General features: G+C 43.6%; 1 protein-coding gene across 1 annotated transcript in view; it reads right to left on the bottom strand.

Moving 5' to 3' along the window:
* The window catches only part of AHCY (adenosylhomocysteinase), a 30,974-nt gene extending 10,116 nt beyond the window's left edge, over nt 1-20,858 (bottom strand). Inside the window, exons 1-8 of the mRNA XM_083446658.1 lie at nt 20,642-20,858; nt 16,584-16,774; nt 14,837-14,912; nt 11,862-12,014; nt 5,879-5,991; nt 4,967-5,174; nt 3,981-4,068; nt 2,081-2,198 (exon numbers count right to left, since the gene is read on the bottom strand). Coding sequence (XP_083302784.1) covers nt 2,081-2,198; nt 3,981-4,068; nt 4,967-5,174; nt 5,879-5,991; nt 11,862-12,014; nt 14,837-14,912; nt 16,584-16,774; nt 20,642-20,669 — 975 coding nt within the window. The 5' untranslated portion in view covers nt 20,670-20,858. The remainder of the gene's footprint in view (nt 1-2,080; nt 2,199-3,980; nt 4,069-4,966; nt 5,175-5,878; nt 5,992-11,861; nt 12,015-14,836; nt 14,913-16,583; nt 16,775-20,641) is intronic.
* Nucleotides 20,859-27,250: the final 6,392 nt, after the last annotated feature.

The raw sequence follows: 27,250 nt of genomic DNA, 5'->3' as shown, positions 1-27,250 counted from the left end.
AACCCTGTGGCACCCCACTAGTCACTCTTCTCCAGGATGAAGAGGAACCATTGATGAGCACCCTTTGGGTCCGGTCAGTCAGCCAGTTACAAATCCACTGAGTGGTAGCATAGTCAAGACCGCATTTTACCAGCTTCTTTACAAGAATATCATGGGGCACCTTGTCAAATGCTTTGCTGAAATCAAGGTAGGCTACATCCACTGCGTTCCCTTCATCTACCAGGCTTGTAATTCTGTCATAAAACGAGATCAGGTTAGTCTGACATGACTTATTTTTCAGAAATCCATGCTGACTATTAGTGATCACAGCATTCCTTTCTAGGTGCTCACAGATTGTTTGCTTAATGATCTGCTCCAGAATCTTCCCTGGTATTGATGTCAGACTGACTGGGCGGTAATTATTTGGGTCCTCTCTTTTCCCCTTTTTGAAAATAGGGACAACATTTGCCCTCCTCCAGTCTGCTGGGACTTCGCCTGTTCTCCAGGAATTCTCAAAGATGATTGCCAGTGGTTCTGAGATCACATCTGCCAGTTCTTTTAATACTCTTGGATGCAGTTCATCTGGCCCTGGAGACTTGAATACATCTAAACTAGCCAAGTATTCTTGTACTATCTTCTTAGTTATTCTGGGCTGTGTTTCCTCTGCTGAATCATTTGCTCCAAATTCTTCAGGTCGGGCATTGTTTTCTTTATCGGAGAAGACTGAGGCAAAGAAGGCATTGAGGAGTTCAGCCCTTTCTGTGTCTCCTGTTTGCATTTCACCATCTTCTCCTCTGAGTGACCCCACTGTTTCTTTGTTCTTCCTTTTGCTACGAACATACCCATAAAAGCCTTTTTTGTTGCTTTTAACCTCTCTAGCAAGCCTGAGTTCATTCTGTGCTTTAGCTTTTCTGACTTTGTGTCTACACGTGCTGGCTATTTGTTTGAATTCCTCTTTGGTGGTTTCCCCCCTTTTCCATTTTTTGTACACATCCTTTTTTAATCTTAACTCAGTTAAAAGTTCTTTAGATAGCCACCCTGGCTTCTTTAGGCACCTTCCATGTTTCCGTCTCATTGGTATTGCCTGAAGTTGTGCTTTTACTATCTCCCTCTTAACAAACTCCCAGCCATCATGAACTCCCTTTCCTTTTAGTATTACTGTCCATGGGATCTCACCCAGCACTTCCCTAAGTTTTATGAAGTCGGCTTTCTTAAAGTCAAGAAATTGAGTCCTAGTATGCTTGGCTGCTCCTTTCCGTTGTATAGTAAACTTCAGAAGAGCATGATCACTTGCGCCTAATGATCCTTCCACTTCTACCCCATTAACCAGGTCATCGACATTGGTTAGGACCAGATCTAAAATGGCTGTTCCTCTTGTTGCTTCTCCCACTTTCTGGACAATGAAGTTGTCTGCAAGGCCAGTGAGGAATCTGTTTGACCTTGTGCTCTTGCCTGAGTTTGACATCCAACAAATATCTGGGTAATTGAAGTCCCCCATTACTACTATCTCCCTTCCTTTTGCATGCTTGGCCATCTGTTCCAGGAAGGCATCATCTATGTCCTCCGTTTGGCTTGGGGATCTATAATAAACTCCCACAATGAGGTCACTGTTATTCTTCTCTCCCTTAATTTTGACCCAAATGCTCTCACTTTGGCTTTGAGGTTCTAAATGGTCTCCCCAGCATGCCTTCTGCAGCGCAACTAATCTGCAAATAGCCAACAGAGAGTTCAGCTTGTTTAAGAACCATACCTGTGTAAAGCTCTCCAGTGATCTGCACAAACCCACAATATGTGCCTTGGCACTGCAACCCAACTGCGCATTCTGCTAAAAGTCTCTGTACAGGCCCAGCCCTTGTGAAAATAAGGTACTTTCTTGTCTTTGGTCTGCACCCCCCTCATCCCTTGCTCACCACATGTCCCAAAGAGGAGGGATGCACAGGGCACACCTCGGCAGTGTTCACCAGAAACAAGCTGTCAAAAGATGCGGTCCCCTTCTCCAATTCTGGAGTAGCTGCCACACTCTCCCCATGGCACTTTATCCTCCCAAGAATGAGTTCCATGAAGATGGGATCTTTTGTGTTCTAAGTTAGCTCTCACTCACCTGGGGTTTAATGTTCACAGTCTTCACGCTGTTCTCATTTAGCCACTTCACGTCAATTTCCACATCGAAGTGTCCAATGTTGCATATGATGGCATCATCTTTCATGTGCTCAAAATGCCTGGAAGGGGGAGAAAAACAGCTCTTTGTGGAGAAGGTAATTCATTGTGTCCTGCACCCAAGGAACTGAACACTGCTTGAAGATGGCCACAGATCAGTTGGGAAGGGTTTCATCCCAGTAACTAAGTCCTTTGACCACCAGATGCTACATAGCTAAAAAGATCTGCTTAAAACAGCAAGGATGTAAGGTAGCCTTCAGCAACCTGACTTTGCTTGATGGAGTTGTGGTCTAGAAGGCACCAGGCTGGCAAAAGCGGATGTCTTATGCATTCCCTCGGCCCAAGGACTGGTCCATGCAGTATACAGACCAATACAAGTCCCAAGAATTTCACTTATTTTTTCAGCTGCCCTGGTCACACTAGGAGGCACTTTTGTGCTTTCTTGTCACTCCCAACAGAAAGCATCCCAAATCCAGCATATTAAAAATGGAACTGGGAAGATGGTCTAACTTCACCATCACATTCTAATGCACCTTTGCTAATCTTACTACAATCTACTGTAAAGCCCATCTTTCATTGGTTGTCACGGCCTGACCCAATTACCTCCTTGCAGCCTATGAAAGCAGTAAAATTCTCAGCTCTGTTCTGGTTCATAATCAGCTACCAATCAGTTGGTAGGGTTCAGCAGATTTGGTTACAGGTTTATTATAGAACAGGGATGGGGAAACTGCAGCCCTCAAGATGTTGTTTGAATCTGACTTCCATTATCCCTTGCTATTGGCCACGCTGGCAGGGGATGATGGGAATTTTAATCTCAACAACCTCTGGAGTATCACAGATTCTCTGTTCCTGTCGCAGAATCAAGAATAGAAAGGATGGAATGCAGATTTAAACTCCACATGCTGTTATATTTTCTATGAACCAAAATACTCCAGAGATATCTAGAATAACTGGGGCCTGGCCAGATTAAATTGTTTTAACAGCTGAACGGGCTCTGGTGCATTGCAGGAAGTATTCTGCCCCACAGGAGCTCTTAGACTACAACTCCCATCATCCTTTGCCATGCTGATAGGGCTGATAGAAGTTAATAGTCCTATAACTGCAGAACACAAATTCTAGAGGGGTACGCCATTTTAATTGTGTTCCACGGGCAGAAGATGACATTGGGAGCAAGATAATAGCAAGACCATCATGAAAGCTGCTTCAATGAACCATGTGTTGCTTAATTGTACATTGAATAGAAAATGACTCTGTATGTGTACTGCTAAAGGGAACATTGGGGGATTTCCATTGAGATAACGAGAGAGCTGCTTGAGGACCTAATGAGTTGATGATTAACTGCTGATGTATGTCTGCTCTTCTGCTCTCTCACGTGGTGCTTAACCTTAGATCACATGAGTAAGGTATTGAGTTGCAAATCGCCATTTTGAGGGAGTCCTTTGAGGGAAAGACATGCTGATGTCTCTCCTGGAGAGAAAACAGCCTCGGGCTAGAATGCAAGCTAATGGAGTCTGTAGGAGAGACAGAGCTCTGTTTGTCAGCTCCGATTATAAATAGTATTTTATATTTATAAGAAGCTGAACCTGTGCTTGGACAAGCACATGATTTTATGCAACCATTTGAATGTATCACTTATTTGTTTTGTGTCTGCTTGAAGAAAGTTCTGTTAGTAAAAGTTTGGAACAATATTTATGGTTTGGACAATTTTTATTCCGAGGAGTCAGTTTTTATTCATCCTATTTTTCCAAGCTGTGGAATAGTAATATCTGCAATACCATCTTCCACAATTCCTGTTTCCCAACACACACAGGGATAGCAGTCACTGGCTAAAACATATACAGTACCTCCCGTGCACAATTTCTGAGCATCCAGTGGTGGTAACAAATATGTTGCCCTCTTTGCAAGCTTCTTCCATTGTTGTAACTTCATAACCTGGAAATAAGGAGAAGGGAAAGGATACATTGAACTGTAACTTTGGGCTTCTTCACACATTACGCATTAGAGGTGTACACATACACCTACAAACGTGAAAAAATGAATGCAGCAAACATGCGTATTCTAAGACTGAAAGAGGGAAAGAGATTCTGGCTTCCCCTGTGTAATGTACAAAAAGGCCCTGTAGATCAACAGGTGACCCACCTTTCATCTTGCCTTTTCTGATCCAGAATGTATCTGTTCTCTTTCACTATTAGACCATGGGGGATGGTTGCCTTAAACAAGGTGTAAAAAGGTAAAGGACCCCTGACAGTTAAGTCTAGTCGCAGATGACTCTGGGGTTGCGGTGCTCATCTCAGTTTACAGGCCGAGGGAGCCGGCGTTTGTCTGTAGACAGTTTTTCTGGGTCATGTGGCCAGCATGACTAAGCCGCTTCTGGTGAAACCAGAGCAGCACACGCAAACACCGTTTACCTTCCCGCCGGAGCAGTACCTATTTATCTACTTGCACTTTGACGTGCTTTTGAACTGCAAGGTGGGCAGGAGCTGGGACTGAGCAACGGAAGCTCACCCCGTTGTGGGGATTCAAACCGCCGACCTTCTGATCGGCAAGCCCAAGAGGCTCAGTGATTTAGACCACAGCGCCACCCGCGTCCATAAACAAGGTATATGTCTCCTGTTTTGCCAGCTCTTAAGTATCGTATCACAGCTGTATCATCCTGACCCTTTTCCCGTAGCGCTTAGGGTGGCATACGTAGGGTTAAAACAACATACCCTAAAGCATGGACCCCAGATTTGGGACTCCCATTCATTCTAATGGGCCTATGCCACATATGTCTTAGCTGGATTCACCAAGAGCAATGACTCACTTGAGCAAACGGTCCTTCAATTCTCACCTTCCATGGCTGCCTGCAGTGCATTGATTGGATCAATTTCTGTGATGATGACCCTGGCACCAAAGTTTCTCAGGGCTTGTGCACAACCTTTGCCAACATCACCATAGCCTGCCACAACAGCCACTTTCCCTGCAATCATGACATCTGTGGCACGCTTAATGCCATCGATGAGGGATTCCCGGCAGCCATAGAGGTTGTCAAATTTACTCTAGGGAGGAAAGCAGAATTTGAGAAACTGAAGCAATTTCCAAAGATGATCACAGCATGAAGCAAGCACACCAGAATGCTAGAGGTAGACTAAATGCATCCAGGTTTCGTCAGTTTCCATAAATCAGCATGTTTAAACCCAACTTCTAGTATCCATAATTCTGCCACTGAAGTCTTCCTTGGCAAAGTGTCAACTTTCAGGGGTGGCGAAAGAAAGGCAGTTTCTTTACAGAGGCCTTTGATATTTTGCATCCAAACTATATTTTAGACACAAATGCTGCAGGAACCTAGAGAGGAAAGTTGTTGCAAGTGTTGACGGATGTTAAGAAGGGTGCCCCCCGCTGCAATTTAGCTTGAATGCAAAAGCTTATAGTTTCAAAGGAATCTATGCATCTTTCCCCAAAAAGACTTGCTGTGGGGAATGACTTACTAGCTTACTGCTCAGATGCCCTCTCTGAAGCACACACCTCAGAAGGCTTTGCCACCACTGCTTCCCAAAGCAAAAGACCAGCACCATCACAAATCAGTAATTATGATGAGTTGTTCTGTGGACAAGCAGCTCATCAGAGTAAAATCATTACTGAACTCTTATCATTTCAGATGGCAGGTGAAGGCTCAAGAGGAAAAATGAGACACAAGGAAGAACAAATCCATAGTCATCAGCTATGGAAGGAGAGACAACACAGAAGAGTTTAGTGACCTTACCTTGGTGACAGAGTCATTAACATTGATAGCTGGCACCTTCAGGGCCCCTTTGGCATGCATTTTATAGAGATTATGGACTCCAGTGGTGGTTTCCTCAGATATTCCTTTGATTCCTGCAAGGAATAATCCAACTGTGTTTACAATATGCTGCAGATCTCAACCAAGGCTAAGCAGCCATCTTTAGTAGTCCTCTTAGGAGGACTTCTCTAGTAGTAGGAACCCTCTTCATACAAGGCTGAGTCTAAAGTATTCTAGGTTTGTATCTGAATGCTAAGAACATGAACCACGGTATCCTAACTCATATACAATAATATTTTGACAACAGGCTTTCGCAACACAGCTGAAGGGGCAGCCTCACTGGGGCAATTCATTCCTCTAGCATTTCCAGTTCAATAGGACCTTAGGTGGCATGGCTAGGAAAGACCTCTACATGAGACCTTAGAGACCCACTGTCAGTTGACATGGTAGTCCTGGACTTTGGTTGGGGGGACCTGTGGACCTCCATGTGGCTGGACTACAACTGGCCATGCTGACCGGGGCTGAGGGAAGCTGTCCTCCAACAGCATCTGAAGGACCACTAGGTTTTCTATGCTTGCAGTATGAATCTCATTATGTAGCTTGACATCCCTCCCTACTTCACAAGGTGAATGGACCAAAACAGGGGGGAAAGGAACAAATCAGGATGAAACTAGCACTTGTGACACAAGGCCAGCAGAACAGGAGAGGTGATGTTCAGTGAACTGCTTTTCTGAAAAGAATCCTATGATGCAATACAGCAGATTAATAAGGCTGCATTCAAATGGCCATTTATTCTACTTCCACAACATTTTCCTGACTGCTAGGTTCCTGTATTATATTTGAGCTTTCTTGCAATGTAACAGCCACTTCTGGAACTATAGTGGAATATAGTACAAGTTTAGCACCCATTTCCATATTCTTCTGGAAGCAAGTAAAATGGAAATAAGCACTAAACCTGTACTATAGTTCCAGAATTGACTTTTACATGGCATGAAAGCTCAAATATAATACGGGAACTTAAGAGTTAGGGGAAAGTCACATGAATGCAGCCTAGCAGAACAGAAAGTGGCCAGTGGATAGTATTGCATAAAAATGCTACCCTCCCCTACTGGCTCTTTAACTTGTTTACAACACAGTCATGCTTAAGTATTTGTTTCTGGAAAAGGCAGCTGGTAGTTATCCAATTACAGTTGCAGAAGGAGGTGAAGGGCCGGGATGCATGCATGCATAACTGAGACGGCCTAGGCCTCCCATAAAGACTTTCCCACCTGTTTCTTGCAGGGGAGATGCCAAGTCTGAAATTGCCTGTAACCTTAGAATTTGTGCAGCTCATTAACAAAAACAAAGATTTACAACATGGCGCTTGCTAAAAATAACAAAATGACTACACAAAGGTTAATGCGCAGCTTCATGTGCAGATGAAAAGACAGGAATTCCTGCCAATTCCGCAGGTGTCTCTAAGCGATTTGGGGGGGGGGGAGGGTCTGTGACAGAAAATTTATGAAACTCATTTAACAAGAATGTTTTCTGCTGAATGGATAAGCCCACAGGCACTGCACTAGCAACCCATGGATTAAACCAAACAGAGGAGAGGGCCTCAGAGAAGTGGAAAGGAAGAGGCTGGTTGGTCCAGGCAAAGAAAACACCCACGGAAGTGCAGTCCTGTTGGCATTTTGGTGGATGAGTTGCATTTAATAGATTATTTCCATCTGCAAGTAATGCTCGCCATCAAGGATCTTGATGTTTGAGAAAAACCAGGTAGTCCTTCAGAGGTCAGAGAGTATCTTCACCTATATTGGCAGGATTAATGTATGACACAAACACTAGGATCCTTCGAAATGGGAGAGACCATAAATACCATCTAGTGGCTGGATGAAGATTGGCATCTGAAAGGGTCCTTAAAAGAACAGATATAATCTTCAATAGACAGAGAGGGAGGGAAAACGAGCTTAAGGTTTTTAAGAGACTAAACTAACAAAGCACCTTCCATTAGCATCATGAGCAGCCCAATTGTCTGAGACTGCTGGGGGCGGAGTGAGGAGTGAGATCAAAAGAAATGAACAAAAAGACTTAGGGTGGGATTCACCTAATGAGTCCCATCAACAGAAGCCCTGAGCAATGACTTCTGCTTTAGCAACATGGATTCACCCCCCCAATCAGGCTCCCCAAAATTGGCTTGGGGAGGTCAAGAGAAACCCTAGAACAGTACAGAGAGTGAAGAGAAGGATAATTCCTTCTGACAAGATGAAATGCTTCTGCTGACGGAACACTGGAAGAGCACAATGTTGAATTCCTCCCCTTTTGTGCAATTGCAGGGACTTCCTCGATGTCATTCACTTCTCTCCAATGACCCAACAAATGTCAGAATGGCCAGAGAGGAGGAGTTATGGGGACATGCCAGAAGCATCCTAAGGCTTCCTGGTCTCATCATCAACACCCGCAAATACAAAAGACAGAGTATATGGTACATGTTATCTTTCTCTCAGTGTACACACATACGATATGATACAATACGACACGAGTGCAAGTATTAAGTGGTATAAAACAGTCTTAAATTAATAAGAATTAACCAAGGGAAATTCAAATGTGTCTCCCTGTGTGTCTAAAATTCCCTCTCCTCTTTCTTTGGAAACACTGCTTCTTAGCCAATCCTACCAGGAAACCTAGAGAAACACTATATTCACTGACACGGGAAGTCACTTTGAGATCCAGGCAAACTAACAGGGTCACACACCAAATCCATTCCATGGCTTAAGCCATCTGCCAGGGTGAGACTAAGGCTCTTTCCATGCCAAGCCCAGGCCTGAAACTGGATTGGAATGAATCAGCGTCCTTCACGATGTTTGAGAGGCTGCTTTCAGAACTTTTAACGTTGAAGGGCGGGAGCATATGAATCTAATAATATAAATGTAGAAAACACTGGTGTCTTATTAAATAATGGGAATTGGCAGCAGATCATGAGATGGAGAGAGGAGCACAGTATGGTCACATGCAGCCAATCAGTAGCAGATTACATGAAGAGACAAATCTATGGATGGACCCTAATCATTCCATGACATGTGATGGGGAGAATTTTGCCCTTTAGCCAACAGTCATATGGTCCCTGCTCTGTTGAAACAGATATTACTTTAAAATATTTTCTAGCATGTCTTTACTTTGTTACCATCAAAGCGGGTGGGAGAATTCAGCTTCCAACACAGTGTAAAGTGCAATGCCCCCCTCTAGTGGGCCTTTTGCAAAAATCACTTTTCAGGAGCGCTCACGGCTACTCATTTTTCACCTTTTTTAAAAAATCTGCCTAGCTATATGTTAATTTCTTTATTGTTGAAACTTACATCCTGCCAACAGGGCTTAAAAATCCATAAGAGGCTAACTAGGGACAATTCTGCTCTCTTCTCCACTGCATGCAAACTCTTCACAGGCCCCAAAACACTCTGGGCAGAGGGTGGGGCTTGCTCAGGTGGCACTGTGTGCAGGAAAATGTTTAAAAGTGTGTAAGGGGAGGCACCCACTTCTGCTCTATGGCTTGGTGTTGAGTGGGAAGAAGAGGGAAGGCAGGCAGGCAGAAGAGGAAAGTGCAAAAGGCATAGTTGCAATTCTAGCCTGCAACCTCCTTTTCTTTCTTTTTTTACTATCATGCTTGTTCATCTTCCTCATAAGATTTTGCAGGCTAGTAACTTCTTGGGGCTTGGTAACAATGCTGGTTTAATCTTAACCATGCCTTGTTCCTTACACAACTTTATATATGCAAAGTTAGCACATGCCTCTTCTTTCAAGGAAAATAACACAGGAGGGTGGATTTCATAAAGGTACTAAAACGCAGAGCACAACCATTTGACGCAAGCAACTTCCTGGCTGTATGTTGTCTGACTGGTGTTTCCAAAAGCTTCTGCCCCTTAGCACAAACACAAAAAGTCCAAGGCAGTAGCACTTAAAGTACTGCAACTAAAATATACAGATAAGAAGATCCATTGATTTTGATCTAACAAGGCAGTTTCCTTCAGACTAAAATCCCAAAGGGTGAATCCTTCTGCTATACCGCTGTACAATCACAGAAACTGAGCAGGTATGCTGCCTCGTATTTTGAGAATCTCAGGATTTATTCTTACAGGTTTCTGTAGGTTAAGGCATGAAGGCAGAAAGCATGTGCAAGTTATACTGGCAGGAGGGTGAGTGGGGGTACCCAGAAACACTGAATTCTCTGCTTAGCAGATGATGAGTACAGTATCCAGTCTTGCTCAATTTAGCCAGCATGTTTTTGTCCGAGTTTCATTTCTTAAGTAATTCATCTATTAAAAGGTGAAGGGACCCCTGACCATTAGGTCCAGTTGCGTACGACTCTGGGGTTGCGGCGCGCATCTTGCTTTATTGGCTGCGGGAGCCGGCGTACAGCTTCCGGGTCATGTGGCCAGCATGACGAAGCCACTTCTGGCGAACCAGAGCAGTGCGCGGAAACGCTGTTTACCTTCCTGCCGGAGCGGAACCTATTTATCTACTTGCACTTTGATGTGCTTTCGAACTGCTAGGTTGGCAGGAACAGGGACCGAGCAATGGGAGCTCACCCCATTGCGGGGATTCGAACCACCGATCTTCTGATCGGCAAGTCCTAGGCTCTGTGGTTTAACCCGCAGTGCCACCCGCGTGCTTCATCTATTAAAGTAATGGCTTAATAGACACCATGCAAAACATTGTTTCTTGCTACTGGAAGGGGCTCACACCTTTTTGTGTGCCTCAGGAGCATTGAAGAAGGGAAGGTGTGGAACCTTTCACTTCTGTTTTAGATTAACCGCAGCTTGTTGAAGCATCCAAACCTAGACAAACTGTGGGTAGGCTTAACTATGAATTGTTGAAACAAGTCCAAAGCACAGTTCATAGCGTTGGCTTGCTTCAGCAAGCCATAGTTAAGATTAACCCAGCCATGCTACAAAGCACCCAGAAGTTACTAGTCTGCAAAATCTTACAAGAAGCAGGCAAGTGTAGGAAGGGCTCCTCTTTACTTGCCAAGATAGTTCAGATACTTACCTAGATAGCGACTCAGTGGTGCTGTAGCATGAACACATCCACCCCACCATACACCTGAAGTAGTATTATGTGGACTCCCTCCCTAGAGGCCCGTATGCACGATGGCCTGATTTGTATAGCCTTTTCTACCAATTTCAAGTGGAAAGAATTGCTAATTAGGTCAGTGCACACAGAGCCTCTGGATAGCATTCCTCAATCACATTGCATTATGTGCATGATATAGTGAAAGGGAACTATCTAGGGACTTTCAAGGAGGAAGGGCAACAGCTCAGTGGTAGTGTAAGTGCTTTGCATGCTGAAGGTCTCATCTCCAGATAGGGTTGGCAATGTTCCCCATCTGAAACCCTGGGGAGTCACTGCCAGTCAGTTTAGACAATACTGAGCTTGATGGGACAATGTTTGGCTCTGTATTAATAATAATAATAATAATAATAATAATAATAATAATTTTTATTTATACCCCGCCCTCCCCAGCCAAGGCCGGGCTCAGGGCAGCTAACAAGCAATAATAAAAACAAGTTGGATGAATACAACTTAAAAACAAGATTAAAATACAACATTAAAATATTGAAACATTAAAATATTAAAATGCAGCCTCATCACAGGAGGAGAAAGGAAAAAGGAAAAAGAAAGAGGGGGAGGGAATCAAATTGGCCAAAGGCCAGGCAGAACAACTCTGTCTTACAGGCCCTGCGGAAAGAAATCAGATCCTGCAGGGCCCTGGTCTCATGAGGCAGAATGTTCCACCAGGCCGGAGCCAGTGTTGAAAAGGCCCTGGCTCTGGTTGAAGCCAATCTAACTTCCTTAGGGCCCGGGACCACTAGGGTGTTGCTATTTATGGACCTTGAGGCTCTCCGTGGGGCATACCGGGAGAGCAGCTTCCTTCATTCTTACATTGCGCTTTACATATTTTAAATGTTTATGCAAGACCACATACAATTACCTTTCAAGAGCTGTGGATATTTTGTGTGGACCAAGTTGGTGAGGTCTCCGCCATCGTCAAGAATCATGTTCAAGGGCTGCCCATCCTTAAAATAGAGGGTCTGCTCAATGCACCATATGTATTCCTCATCTGTTTCTCCCTTCCAAGCAAACACTAGGCACAAGTCAAGACAGAGAGGCGATTAAAACACAGAGGTAATTAAACAGAAAGGTAATTAAAAGACTTAAGAAAGTTAATAGTCAAGTCAGCTACACTCAGCTGAATGCAGTTTCAAGAGCTAAATGAAAAGATGTGCTATCCTGATATCAGCAATCTTCCCTTGAGGCAACAAGAAACTCATCTCTGCACAAACAACTGGAAATCAAAATAATTACATCTGAACAGGGAAGCAGAGTTTACCGCTTAATCATGCCCTTTAAAGACCTTAATCAGAACCCATCAGTTTCTTATACATTCACACGCTGGTGCTCTTCATGCCATATTGTCACAGAGCAACAGAAAGATAGGTCCATGCCCTGAGTAGCTTGCAATCTAAATTGACATTGTGGAGGCAGCAGTACGTATGCTTAAATTTCATAAACACCTACTTAGGTGTAGCATCAGCGGGTATGAAGATTAAGGCTTCATGGGAAAAGGTGTGGTTTGGAGGAAAGGTTTGAAGGAGGTGGGGGCAGATTGGCTATGTTATCTTCAACTAAAGAAGATCTCAGCTTTTCCATGAAAATGATATACAGAGTTATTGAGCATTGTTGACATCCCTTTGGCTTTCCTCACTCCACACGTCAACTCTTAAGACTCACACTTCTGCAGGCAGAGTGTTCATCCTCCAAAATACATGCCTTGACATCTTCCAGACTAGCAGCCTTGCCTAAGCCTGTTGCAGCAAAGAGAACAAAAGTCTTGCAGCAACTTGAAAACTAAACAATTGTATTGTGGCCTTACAACTTCTTATAGACTAGAGTCTGGTTCACCAACTTATGCTGCGATGAATTTGCTAGTTTTGGTGTGATGCCTAGACACGTTTCCACATTTTGAGGCCTATAATGAAGCCCACAGGATGCATAATCAGCAGGTTAGATCCCAGACTAAGACATATTTTATCCCAATTTAAATCTGTGAGACTTAAGTCATTACTAACTTGCAGTACAATCCTAACCATGTTTACTTGAAGGTTTCATTGAGATCAGTAGGGTTTATTTTCTAGAAAGTGTTTTAAGGATTGTAGCCTTAAGCAACCAAATTAGAATTGGGGAGGATCATAATTTTTATTTTTATTTTTAAAGCTGCTGCCCCTACTACTAAATAGGGAGCAACTAGATAGCTGGAATATCGCCATTTCTCATAAGTCTCCATCTAGGATAGAGGATTGTACCTTTCTTGGTTGTGTAGAAGAGGCAATTTGGACAAGTGAAGTTTGACACTCTCTTGCAAGAGTAAGCAAAGATGCACCTGCTGAAATTCCCAAGATATCCTTAAATACGTTAACGTGTTCTTATTGTCCAACATGCAGCACTAGAAAACATCAGACCACTTTACCTAAGCCCCTATTCAGTAACAGATATCAACAGTTAAGTAGACTTCATACAATGAGATCATTCAAAGAGGGAGCAGGGGGCTCTCACTATACAGTATATTCAAGCAAATAGTAAGGAGGCAGAACTTCTAAACAGAATGTACAATCTTCAAAGCCACAACACTGCATCGTCAAGGGTAACATACAGTGGTACCTCAGGTTTAGTACTTAATTCGTTCCGGAGGTCTGTTCTTAACCTGAAACTGTTCTTAACCTGAAGTACCACTTTAGCTAGTGGGGCCTCCTGCTGCCGCCACACCACCGGAACACGATTTCTGTTCTCATCCTGAAGCAAAGTTCTTAACCTGAAGCACTATTTCTGCGTTAGCGGAGTCTGTAACCTGAAGCGTATGCAACCTGAAGCATATGTAACCGGAGGTACCACTGTACTCCTTAGGGTAAGCTTTCTGTACTTAGAAAGCTACTTTAATCCCGCAGTTTATAACCTACATCAGGGGTCGGCAACCAAAGGCCCATGGGCCACAAGCGGCCCCTGGGGGTCATTTAACTGGCCCATGGACCCCCGCCACCCGCTCAGTTGGCTCCCGTGCACCGCGCTAAACCGGCCTGGAGCCGAGTGGGAACCATCTTCCACGACACTGGCCAGCTTCCCATTGGCTGCAGGAAGCTCCTGCAGCCAATGGGAAGCTGCGCACGCCTCCTCCACGCTGGAAGGAGCGCAGGAAATAGTGCTTGTGCATGCGCACACTCTGGCCCACCTCAGCGTCTGCGGGACCGTGAACCGGCCCAAGTCACAAAAACTTTGCCGACCTGTGACCTACATCAAGAGTGAGGAACATTTTTCACTGCTAGGGATGCATTTCCTTCTGAGCAATCTTCCAAAGACCACTTGCCAGTGGTAGGCAGGGCAACAGTGGGGAAGCAATGAGTGTAAATTTTACCTTTGTACAGTAGGCTAGTTTCAACACACACACACACACACACACACCTCTATCCTCCATCCTGGCAAGTAAGTCATTATCAGAGTCCAAGAAGCACTCCAGCCAGGCAAAATACTTGGGGGTTGAATTGGGTCAGTGAGGGGTGTAGCAGTGGGGAGAGTCTTAGGGCCAGTTGGCGAGGCCCCAAGGGCTGCATTTAGTTCCTGGGCTGCAGATTCCCTACCCCGATCTACATTTTCATTCTTTTTGATGAACTGTAAGCAGCAGCCTGCTTAGCCATTTCTCACCAACAGTTTTTCTTTGCTAGGATGATACACCAAAAGAATTCTGCCTTGTCAGCACTGCATTCAGAATGAGAAATCACTCTCAGGCGCATTTCTTCTGCTCTGGTGCTAGCCTGGCAAATTCACCCCTCTAAGCTACATTCTTTGATAGTCATTGGGCTGGACCGAGCAAAAGAAACAGACAAGAGTTAAAGTGTTATCAAAGCAACATATTACCAGGAACCCCGGTTTTGGCAATAGCTGCAGCAGCATGATCCTGGGTGGAGAAAATATTGCAGCTGGACCACTGCACCTGCAAAAGAAATCAAAATATATCCAGAAACCATAAGGGGTTTTTCCCTACCTTCCTCTAGAGAGATAACAAAGCAAGTCCAAACCCTTTTTACTTCCCTGTTGCATGTTTCGTTTAAAAGGCAAAACAGTTTAAAGAAACAGGAAACAATTATTTACAAATTGAGGCTTAATCAAATTTGGGAACCATTACCCACATCGAAAGAAAACCTTTCTAAAATGCATCTGCTAAATATCAGGATGTAACTGAAGTTTTGAATACAATGTTACAATGTGGATGTCCCCCCCCCCCCTTTCAAGGTCCAATCAAGATTTTATTAACCCGATATGAAATTGAATTCTATGTCCTTTTTCGGATTTGCTTCTTCTTGGGTTGGGTGGGCAGTCAACAACATGACAGCAATGCTGGGAAGTTGGCATCTAAATATACCTCTGTGCAAACTGGGTTGCAGGTGAACAGAATTCAGGATCACATGCAATCCCCCAGGAAACTGCGGGTGGTATTCAAAGTCAAACTCATGGCAAACTCCTATTGGAATCAATGACCGCAACGTCTTCAATTTCAATGTGTCTAATGAGAAGAAGAGTTTGGATTTGATATCCCACTTTATCACTACCCGAAGGAGTCTCAAAGCGGCTAACATTCTCCTTTCCCTTCCTCCCCCACAACAAACACTCTGTGAGGTGAGTGAGGCTGAGAGACTTCAGAGAAGTGTGACTAGCCCAAGGTCACCCAGCAGCTGCATGTGGAGGAGTGGGGACGTGAACCCGGTTCACCAGATTACGAGTCTACCGCTCTTAACCGCTACACCACACTGGGTCTCTATTGCTGGCTCTCAACCTACACTTCAGGTGGGGAGAAAATCTATTCTTACCACTGCTGGAATCCTTATGAGAGATGGAACTTCCATTACACCAGAAAAACAACAGCAGGTCTAAATCCCTATAGCCAGCGCTGCTGCTCTAATGAGGTACTCCCCAATGTGCTTCCTCAGTGCCAACTATGACTGCTCTGAAGCATGATCAGGAACAAACTCCAAGTGATTTCCACATAGTTTGATATTGCCTAGCTCAGCCTTCCCTAACCTGGTGCCCTCCAGTTGTCATACTCCAACTTTCACTCACCCCAGCCAGCATGGCCTAACGTCAAGAATGATGGGAACTGCAGCCAATCAACATCTAGAGGCTGCCAGATCAGTCCACCTGTTTTTTTGTTTAACAAATAGCCAGGGCAGAAGAAGCCCAAAAGTGGGATTGGAGCTGCAGGAGAGGCAAAAAAACTTTTTTAAAAAACCACATGCCACAGTACTGATCTGGCTCTTGCACTGGCTATTTATTCAACAGCTACACAACTCCAACTATACTTTGACTCTTAATGGCTAACCATGCCTACAAAAGACCTGTGTTCAGAGTCTGTGCCTTTACTTAAACGTGATGCATGAAAATGCTCCATTTGGTATGGGTCAGTAGTCCTCTTTACTAAGGGAAACAAAGTTATTTTTTTCCTTTTTCAGAACAAGTTCACATTTTAGTGTTTTGTTTTTTATTCTGCCATTTCTCCTAAAAATATTGAACAAACACTGTCCGGGCCATTTTGTTCCACTTTAGCCAACAACAATGAGGTTCCTTCTTTCTCTCTCTTCCTTAAAGAAGGAATCCAAAACATGCTTACCTCCGCACCCAGCGCCACCAGAGTTTCAATCAGAATTGCAGTCTGAACAGTCATGTGTAGGCAGCCAGCAATCCGAGCACCTTTCAGTGGCTTTGCTGCAGAGTACATCTCCCGCATCTTCATCAACCCTGGCATCTCATTCTCAGCAATTTCAAGGGCCTTGCGACCCCATTCTGCAAGGCTGATGTCAGCTATAAGCATAAGGAGCAACAGGTGGTTGGAACAGGCATTCATGAAACTGTAGTTCATTCAGGTTCTCCACTAACAGCAGCAGCAGCACAACTGCTATGAAGCTATCAAGAGAGACATTTGGCAACAGCTGGGAAAGAGGAGTAACAGTCCCTCTTCATTTTCTCTTGAAACCTTTTGGTTAAGAGCTTATGCATACACTGTGTTATACTATGCTAAGAGATTTATTAAATTCTACCTCTGTTTTACAAAAATAAATAAATAAAAAATAATATACAGGCAATCCAATTTAGGTGTAATGTTCTCTAAGTTACAAGAAACCATCATTTCCAGGCAATTTCTTCTGTAAAGTCTTTGAAGCAAGGTGCTTCTGGAATAAGGGCCGAGGGAGAACCATTCCATGGAACTGCAACATTCTGCAAGGAATACATTTAAGACTGCGGGCATTTGTCAGCTCTAAAAGAACTAAGAGCAACATAAACCCCAACCATAAGTTCTTTGCAACTAAATATAGCTTTCATTTTCCAAACATTGGTACATTAAACGTTTATGACACAGCAGCACTTAGCTTGTATTACACCACATGCTAATCTTGCAGAAAATACAGGAAAACTCATTTGCCAAGCACTTAGATCTTTAAAATTCTTTTTTTAAAAAGAAGGGGACAGCCAGCCAACAGAGCTCAGGAAACAAATATTCAGAGAAATCTCATAAAATATATGAAGAAGATCCCATTTTAAAGCCTTTCAGGTGCAAACATCCACAATAAGAGCTGGCTCCTAAAAAAGCTAAAGTTAGTATGATACATCCATCTTTGACACTGGTGGGCATACATTTTACTGTCATTCTGTGTGGCCAAGACCATATAGATCTGCAGCACTAAAACACCTTGGTGTCTACATGATCCAAAAGAGTGGACAGAAGAATATGTGCACTGCAAGTAAGATCTCATAAAGTTACCCCACATATTTCTTTTCTGCAGAGATCTTGAGTGCACATCTACTTCCTTTGGTTCTGTCTACTGTCCAAGTTCAAGGTATCCTGCCTGTTGTCTTTGTAGAGGCACCCGCCTGGCTATTGTTGAAAACAGAATACTAGCTAGAAGGACCTCTGATCTGGATCTAGTAAAGCTGCAGACCTCGGAAAAAGCCCCACTGGAATCAGTGGGACTTAGTTCTAAGGAGACATAAAAGGTAAAGGGACCGCTGACCATTAGGTCCAGTCGCGGACGACTCTGGGGTTGCGGCACTCATCTCGCTTTATTAGCCGGGTCATGTGGCCAGCATGACTAAGCCGCTTCTGGCAAACCAGAGCAGCACATGGAAACACCGTTCACCATCCCGCCAGAGCAGTAACTATTTATCTACTTGCACTTTGATGTGCTTTCTAACAGCTAGGTTGGCAGGAACAGGGACAGAGCAAGGGGAGCTCACCCCGTCATGGGGATTCGAACCACTGACCTTCTGATCGGCAAGCCCTAGGCTCAGGGGTTTAACCCACAGCGCCACCCACAAACCCTGAAAAGAATGTTCTTAAAAGAATGTGCATGGCAATGTCAACTTTTCCTCCTGCAGAAGTGCTACTCAGGAGCTTCACAGCACCCTATAAATTTGACATTAGCAAATTGCTGCATCAGATGCTAGAACTAAAAGATGGGAGGGATATAACAAAACAAAAAAACAACAACCATGGTATAGTAGGCCAAGCACACTTTGCAGTGATTTCTAGTAACTATAATTCAGTAAGTAGAATTGGCAACCATAAGCCAAGACTTCACCAAGGTGGTTGAATAAATGGGCACTCAAATGTTAAGGAAACAAAGGTTTGAGTAGGTGGTGAGGGTAGGGGGAGGCAGAGGACACATTTCAGCCCCACTATGATCTGCGACTTTGACCCATCCCACTGGGCACTATTTCATCACAACATATGAAAGAACCTTAGGCAGGATTTGGCACTGTTAATACCTTTGTTGTCTTCTGAAAGCACTTACTAGTATTTCATTAACCTAAATAGGTCTTTCATTAACCTAAATAATTTTGTCTTCTCAGCAGCATTTGCTGCCCTTTGTAGTTCAGAGGCTTCTGTCTGTGCCTGTTTCTGCTAAACCAAGCCACAAAACCAAAGGCCAAAAACAGTGGGGTCCTGACTGATTGGAAGGTTGGCAGTTCGAATCCCCACAACAGAGTGAGCTCCCGTTGCTCTGCCCCAGCTTTTGCCAACCTAGCACTTCAAAAGCATACCAGTGCAAGTAGATAAATAGGTACCGCTGCGGCGGGAAGGTAAACGCCATTTCTGTGTGCTCAGGCTTCCGTCACAGTGTTCCGTTTCAACAGAAGGGATTTAGTCATGCTGGCCACATGTCCCATAAAACTGTCTGTGGACAAATGCTGGCTCTCTAGGCCTGAAGCGAGATGAGCACCACACCCCTTAGTCGCCTTTGACTAGACTTAACAGTCCAGGGGTCCTTTACCTTTTACCTTACCTGACTACATTGTGTGTCATAATCTTATGAGAGACTCTTGTGGGAATGAACTTAGAAAAGACTGACAAATGTTGCATCAGGTAAGTGACATGAAGCCTTTGAAGTGGCAGAGAAACAAAAGTGCTGATGCAAACCGCTTAATGGGTAACTGGGATGCCAGCATTAACCTTGAATAGAACTGAGATGTCTTGTTTCCCCCCCTGCCCTACCCAAACTTCAGATACTTCAATAATTGAATGGAAAATAGAGAAAGGGCAGTTTTAAGATCTTCACACTTTGGTATAAGATAGCTAACTTTAGCACACGTCAGGTTCTTGTAACTGAGTAGCAAGATCTTTTGGTGACCCGCTACAGTGAATCCCAGTGATTTGCATGATGATGGGAGGTTAGAGAGATTTTTTCCACATTTTCTCAGTACATCAATAGCTTCATTTTTCATTCTCATTTAAGCATATGACAGGCATTCTGCCTGTCGATCATTGTTTCAGATGTCTTCAGATCATACACTAAGCATCTCCAGAAGAGGCCAAGATGGGAAAAGCCCAAACTAAAACTATAAAGAAATAGGGGGGGGGGGATCTTCTTAACGTATATCAAAGCCTGATATTCTGACGTAGTCATACGATTGCACAACTTTCCCTTTAAGCCTCTGCCCTAGTTTTAAGCTCCTTCTGCAAAGGTAGCAGATTATGACGTTACGAAACATTTTATTGTACGCGACTGGAGAAACGGGGTGGGTTTCTTATCCAATTCCAAAAATCCCTTCTATCTCTGACCCACGTATTTCAAAATAGTCAGGCTTCTCCCTAAGCAGGGGCGATTCATAGAAACCTGCAGCGTGCTTAACGCAGGGAAGCAGCAGCGACGGCTTGACAGCATGGTCCCCGAGAGCATTCTGGGAAATGCAGTCCTCGCGGCTCCACGACCAGGAAACAAACCTTCTGCCGAATGATCAGAGGGACTACATTTCCCAGAAGCAGACCTTTCTCCTGAGCCCACATGGAGTTTGCTCAGAAATTACACGCTAGCCCAGCTAAGCCAAAGTCCATTTTGGACTACGGGAAGGAGAGAAAAAATAACTGGGCTAGGGGGGATAACATTTAGCATCACCATTATTAATATTTGCAAATTCTACTTTTTTAAAAAAATGGTTGCGGGAGTGGAGCGAGAACAATGAAAACGGTGCAAAAAAATTCATTTGCCTATAAAACATCACGACGAAATAAAAGAGAGAGGGGGAAGCATGGCAGAAAACGCACCATTCCAGGCCCAGCCACCCCCGATGAAAACCGGGAGCACGCTAGTTTGCTCGCTCGCTCGCTCTCTGCAGGCCTTAAGCACAGAGAGCAATCAAAACCCACAAAAACATGCAACGAGGCTCCCTTACCAACTTTGTAGGGCAGCTTGTCGGACATGCTGGCGCTTCTGCGGCTGGAGGGGCGCGGGAGCGAGAGGCGAGAGGCGGCGAGAAGCCACTGGCGGCAAAATGCAGGCTTTAAATACTCGCCCGGGTTGACAAATGTACGAGGCCGCCTCCACCAATCCCCTTGTAGGGCACGGAGGGGGCGCGGCCTCGGGAGGCGCAGAGGAACAGGAAGCGCGCGGCGGCAGCTCGCCGGGCCTTGGATGGGGGATTCCGCGCCGGTGGGCGGAGGGAGAGGGGGACAGCTCTTGCGCCTCCGCGTCCTGGGGTTTCAGCTGTGCTTTTATTTCGGGGTGCCTCTCCTTCCAGGGCATAGGCACATAGCTGTCAACTTTTCCCCTTTCTTCCGAGGAATCCTATTCGGAATAAGGGAATTTCCCTTTAAAAAGGGGAAGTTGACAGCTATGCATAGGCAGCCTCCAGTTTTCAGAGGTTGAGAAAGGGATCTCCCGAGGTAGCCGCGGTGAGAAGCAGGAGAGTAGATCCAGGGACAGAGGAAACGAAATGGACCATTGGTCCGCCTACGAACTCAGCATTTTCTACTGGCAGGAGCTTTCCGGGGTTTCAGACCATGGAACTGTAGAGTTGGAAGGGAACACAAGGGTCACCCAGTGTTTCCCAAATTTGCACTCCGAAAACAGCTGCAGACCCAACTCTTATCATCCCTAGCTAGCAGGACCAGTGGTCAGGGATGAGTGGAATTGTAGTCCAAAAGCAGCTGTTTGGGAAACAACTGAACCCCCTACAATGCAGGAATCTTTTGCTCAGGCTCACCTGGAGATGCCAGGAATTGGAGCAGATATGCAGAGCTCAGGGCCGGCCCAGTCATGAGACAAGGTGAGGCGACCGCCTTGGATGGCAGGATCCGCAGGGACAACACATCCCAGCATAGATATTTATCCCATCCTCTCTGCTCCTGATTTAGATTTTCACTCACCACTTCATCCCTGGTGGGGAGGAGGAGTGCCATTTTGTGGTTTGCCTCAGGAAGCAAAATGTCTTGAACCAGTCCTGGCAAAGCAGGTGGTCTGCTGAACTGCAGCCCATCCTACCCAACTTTTGCTGTGATCCTTGATTGATCAAGGTGTGCAGCTTTGAGAAGAGAGACTGTCACATCAGTGATAGCTTTGAAGTGCTGTTTGTTTGATTTAGTGAACCCAGCCCAGAGACTTGCCTTTGAATCATCAAAGGAATCCAGTTAAAAATAAAATTTTGCTAACACAGTGAAAGATGCTCTTTTTTTACCTTTTGAAGTTTTCATGGCCTGTGCCCATATGTTTCCCATGAATTATTATGGTCTAAGATTCCCAGATTCAGTCCCCAAAAGAACTTTTTTTTTTAAAGGGAAGTGGGAATATTTCACAAGGCACAGCTTCCTCTGTCTTGGTAGTAGAGTGATTGACAAAAGCTGTGCTTTATGGTTTCTTTTCTGTGCATCTCAGTGATGTGTATATTTATTTGGAAGTAAATGTGCCCTGGATTACAACAACCTTGCTCTTCTCACGTCTAGGGACAACATCAAGATCTCCAGCATTATGAAAACATTTTACAGCATTATGAAAACAGTGAGATGCAGTGCTTGTCAAGTCCAGAACAGTTCCTGGGTCTAAACTAAAGAGAACAAAGAAGGATGCAGTCCAGGAAATATGTATAAGATCATGGTTTTGAGCACATTTGTCACTCCACAACTGTTCTTAATATACCAGGCTCAGCTTTGGCCTTCCACATTTTATATACGAGTCACTTATAGTTATGTTCACATGCGCAATAACAATGTGCTTTGTTTGCTCAGCCCTTTTGTCCTGCACTAAGCCACAAATGCAATGGCAATCCCTGGTGGGATCATGCTGAGCCCTGTAATATAGATATTTACTACGACACTAAGTTTTATATGTCTGCTATACTGCATTGTACCTTAAACACCAGAGGCTCTTTTAGCGTAATCGTCTATGTCTCCTACTTGCTGGTAATGTGGAGGTTGCCAGCTCAGATCATGAGTCCACTTACTGCCCCCTGGAACAACCAATCCCATGCAGGCACATCAAGCCAAGGCAGTTAAGTAATGCACCATGTGTTTATATTGGCTGGATTTATATTTATTTAATTTTGTTTTGCCATCACATTTTCTCTTTTTACGCGAGCCGTGCTTATCTGGAGATAACCATGAGAGGAGTAGAAACGTGAGGATAACAGGAAAGAAACTTTATTTCTGACATATAGGGGCCCTGACTGCACTATACATTGAAAGCAGTATTAAACCATTTCTAACAGTCAAGAATCTTGGGAAGCATAGTTTGTTATGGAAGCTGGGAATTGTTTGGATACATTATCTCTGTCCCTGCTTCAATTCTAAGAGGACCTTGGGAAAAGGGATTAATTGCTAAACCATTTTGGGAATTATAGCTCTCTTTGGGGAACAGGATCCTCCTAACAACTCTCAACACCCTTAACAAACTACATTTCTAGGATTCTTTGGGGAAGCCATGACTCATTGATCACTGCACTGTGACCGTAAACCAATCTCTGTTTGTTGTGCATGATCCTATAAACCCTCTTCTGAACAAAGCTCAGTCTTACAACCAAGAATTGCAGGGCCCCGAAAGACCCCTCAGATGACATCTAGAGTACTCCCTTCCATCCCAGTTTACAGCAATATCCACACTTATCTGCTCAATTTAATGGTTGCTTCTTGCAAACATAATTTCCTAAGCAGGTGGGCAAGTGCAAGCCTTGTGTTATTTTGCTCATAGATAATCTATACCTTTTAATAGCAGGTGGATAGGGCCTGATTGACATCAGGGCCACATCTAATGGGGAGGGAGCATTTGCCATTTTCTTCTCTGCTGCTATTCCAATGAAATCCCGCCTCCCACATTTGCTGCTATTACATCCAGAAGGAAAGTTCCCATGGAGGTTTTGGCAGGGAGGTAATTGGCATCAGGATTAGTGGGTGAGGAAAAGAATTAAACTTCCCACCCTGCATGCTGCAGCCTTCAGAGCTACCTTTCCCAGCACCCATAACAAACTAGAGTTTCCTTGCATGAAGTCATGTGCTTTAAATATGTATTGAGTCTGCTTTAAATGTATAGCATGGATCTGCCCATGTGGTTCATAAATATGTTTTCAGCATTATACAGTGGTACCTCAGGTTAAGTACTTAATTCATTCTGGAGGTCCGTTCTTAACCTGAAACTGTTCTTTTTTTTTTTTTTTTTTTGCAAGTAAATTTTTATTAATATTGCTCATTTATACATAAGAACAAATACAAAATTTATACCATAACTCGCGCGTATCACAACAAGTCAAAAATACAACACAAAATTCTTTTAGGCTCCGCCGAGCCGTAGACTTCCTTCCACACTTTTGGTAAGTATCAGATAAATTTGTATTCACGTATTTTATCGTTTTAATCTGTATCATTTACTGTTAGATTTAATTCAGTCCCGCCAGTGTCGTCTGAAAATTAGTTCCAAGATAAGTCAAATATTTATTCCAATTGTCATGGAATTTCTGTTCGTCTTGGTCCCTTAATCTTCCTGTTATTCTAGCGAGCTCGGTATAATTTATCAACTTAACCTGCCAATCACTTATACTGGGTATAACTTCTGTTTTCCAGTTTTGCGCTACCAAAATTCTTGCGGCTGTAGTGGCATATAAGAATAGTATCTTATCTTCTTTTTTAATTTCTTTACCCATCATTCCTAACAGAAAGGCTTCAGGCTTTTTGGGAAAGGTATATTTGAGAATTTTTTAAAGTTCATTGTAAATCATTTCCCAAAAGCCCTTCACCTTACTGCATGCCCACCACATGTGGTAGAGGTCTCCCTCTGCCTCTCCACATTTCCAACATTTCTTATTTTTCAGCCTATAGATTTTGGCTAACTTCACTGGTGTATGGTACCATCTATATATCATTTTCCATAGATTTTCCTTTAGTACCGTACACGCCGTAAACTTCATATTGATGTTCCACAATTCCAGCCACTTCTCAAACTCAATATTATACCCAATATCCACTGCCCATTTAGTCATAGCCTCCTTTACCTCCTCGTCTTTTGTATACCACTCCAGTAAAATATCATATATCTTTGCCAATATTTTATTTTTACCTTCTATGATTTCTATACTAAATTTGGATTTTTTATCTTCAAACCCTAGGTTCTTTTTATCTTCTTTCAACAAATCATTTACCTGGTGGTATTGTATCCACCCAGTAAATGATTTTTTTATCTCTTCATATGGTCTGAGTTTGATGCCTTGATCAGTTTTCCGTATAAGTTCTTCATAGGTGGCATTCTTCCTTTCCATATTTGTTTTTTTAACCGTTAGGACCTCTGTTGGCGAGATCCACCTGAAACTGTTCTTAACCTGAAGCACCACTTTAGCTAATGGGGCCTCCTGCTGCTGCCGAGCCGCCGGAGCACTGTTCTCATTTCTGTTCTCATCCTGAAGCAAAGTTCTTAATCTGAAGCACTATTTCTGGGTTAGCAGAGTCTGTAACCTTAAGCGTATGTAACCTGAAGCGTATGTAACCCGAGGTACCACTGTACGTTGTTTGCTCCCGAGTGTGCTATCTGTTTGCATATAAATGGAACTCCCCAGCAGAGGGCAGATATGATATATTCTATAACCATGGGAAAGAAAAGTTGCCTTTCAGTTGGATAAGAACTTTATTTTGATTAATTTCTGGAGAAAAATAATGTGATAAAACCACATCTAATGCATTGTGGTAATAGTACCACCACCCCCAGAACTTATAATCAAAAGATAATTTCTGTTACAAGTACATTTTTGATAGTGAATAATTCTTAATATGTTAAGCACATTTCACTTTTAGAGTTTGTAGTTTGCAAATATGTGGAATCAATAAACTGGCCTATCACAGAATAAAAAGGCAAAATATTGCCAGTTCAGTTAGACTAATGTACCATTTATAAATAAGCAGCAGCAGTCACTGAACTAGCAATAAACTGCTTTTATTTTGGGTATAATTTGTATAATTGGGTTAAACTTTGGAAAATCTATAAAAATAAGTGGCAAAAAAACCATATTGAATAATAGCCTTATGGCCAAAGTCCCGTAAGAACTGGAGTTGCTGGAATGATGTGTATAAACATAGTTGTTAATTATTCTAGAAGCATGGATAATTAAGCAAATAGTGTGAGACATGGCTCTGTACCTTCTGTTATCTAATCACGATTGTGTGGTGATGTGGGCTTTCAAAAAGATGAGACAGAGAGAGGAAAAAACTATTCCTATTCTACCACCCCCATGCCTGCACTTCTAAATTCGCATCCTCTTTCCCACCCTGTAATAATGCTCAAAGGGGACTTATTCTTCTTAGCACTGCTGAAGGTGTAGGGTTGAGATGAAAGAAATGGGTATCTTATATTAGTAGTAAGACAGTCCCTGCTCTCAGGTTCACAATAAAAAAGACACAACACTGGAGGAAAGAGAGCTCTGCATTGGAATTTCAAGTGGTTACTAAATAAAAAGTATTAAGCAGGAGGACATGCAGGCTAGACAGAAGCCAGAATACTGTTAAGACCAGATGGTACATTGACCATGGCATAGATTGTCTCTGGTCTAAGTAAGCCCAAAACATCCTAGGCTGGGGGGATGATCATGATGAAATTGACAGTGTGATCCACAGACATCCATAAAATCAGAGGTCTGCACATTTCTGGCTTCGCATAATTTGTGGTCACCATTCTTCTTTTTTGGAAGTCCTCTGCACATGCCACAGAACATGGAGGATGACAGGGAAGCATGTTCAAGCATCTGACATTGACCAGGGGACCAAGGACCACTGGGAGGCTGCACACCTTTCCAAGAAGTACATCATGGCAAAGGGGAGAGCAATCTGGCCCTACCCATCAACCAGAGAAGGAACAATTGCAGGGACCTTGCTTGCCTACCTGTCAGAAAGGATACTCTCTTCCAACTTCCAGTTGACCTAGGGCTGGAAAGATTAAAGGAAAGCACATTTTGATCTCTGCCATCAGCCAGGAAGCTAAGCCAGGGTGGTAAGACTGTCAGATGAGGACCTGGGAGATCAGGCTTCCAGTGAAGCTCAGTGCATGACCATGGGTCCATCACCATCTCTGAGCTGGTCTCACAAGGTAGTTGTGAGAATAAAATGGAGAGGGAAGAATAATCTATGCTGTCTTGAGCTCCTTGGAGGAAATGTAGACAATTAATACAAATTGACTTCGGAGTTGTGTGGGTTTATATGTGTGTGTGTATGTATTATTACAATCTATTGCAAGCTGTCTTGAGTATCATTTCATCAAATGGAAGAATAAAAATATTTTGAAATAAATAATTAGACGGATGGGTTTATCCTAGGAAAGATCAGGACTCAATCTCACTTTAGAAATGTGTATACATGTGTGTGTATTAATTATATTGCTTCAGGATAGAGTGTGTCTGAATCTCCTGAAGCTCAGCAGTATGCCATAGGGGACCCACCTTCTCTCTTCTCCCAACTAGGAATCAGAAATGAGCAGTTTCTCAATGCTGAGATCTCCAAAGCTCAGAAGGGCAATATGAGAAATCCCTCTTCTGCTTTCC

The sequence above is a fragment of the Podarcis tiliguerta genome, assembly GCF_965153285.1.
Source record: "Podarcis tiliguerta genome assembly, chromosome: 6".
Classification (NCBI taxonomy): domain Eukaryota; kingdom Metazoa; phylum Chordata; class Lepidosauria; order Squamata; family Lacertidae; genus Podarcis; species Podarcis tiliguerta.
Note: the sequence above shows the minus strand (reverse complement) of the source record. Positions and strands in the feature narration are given on the sequence as shown.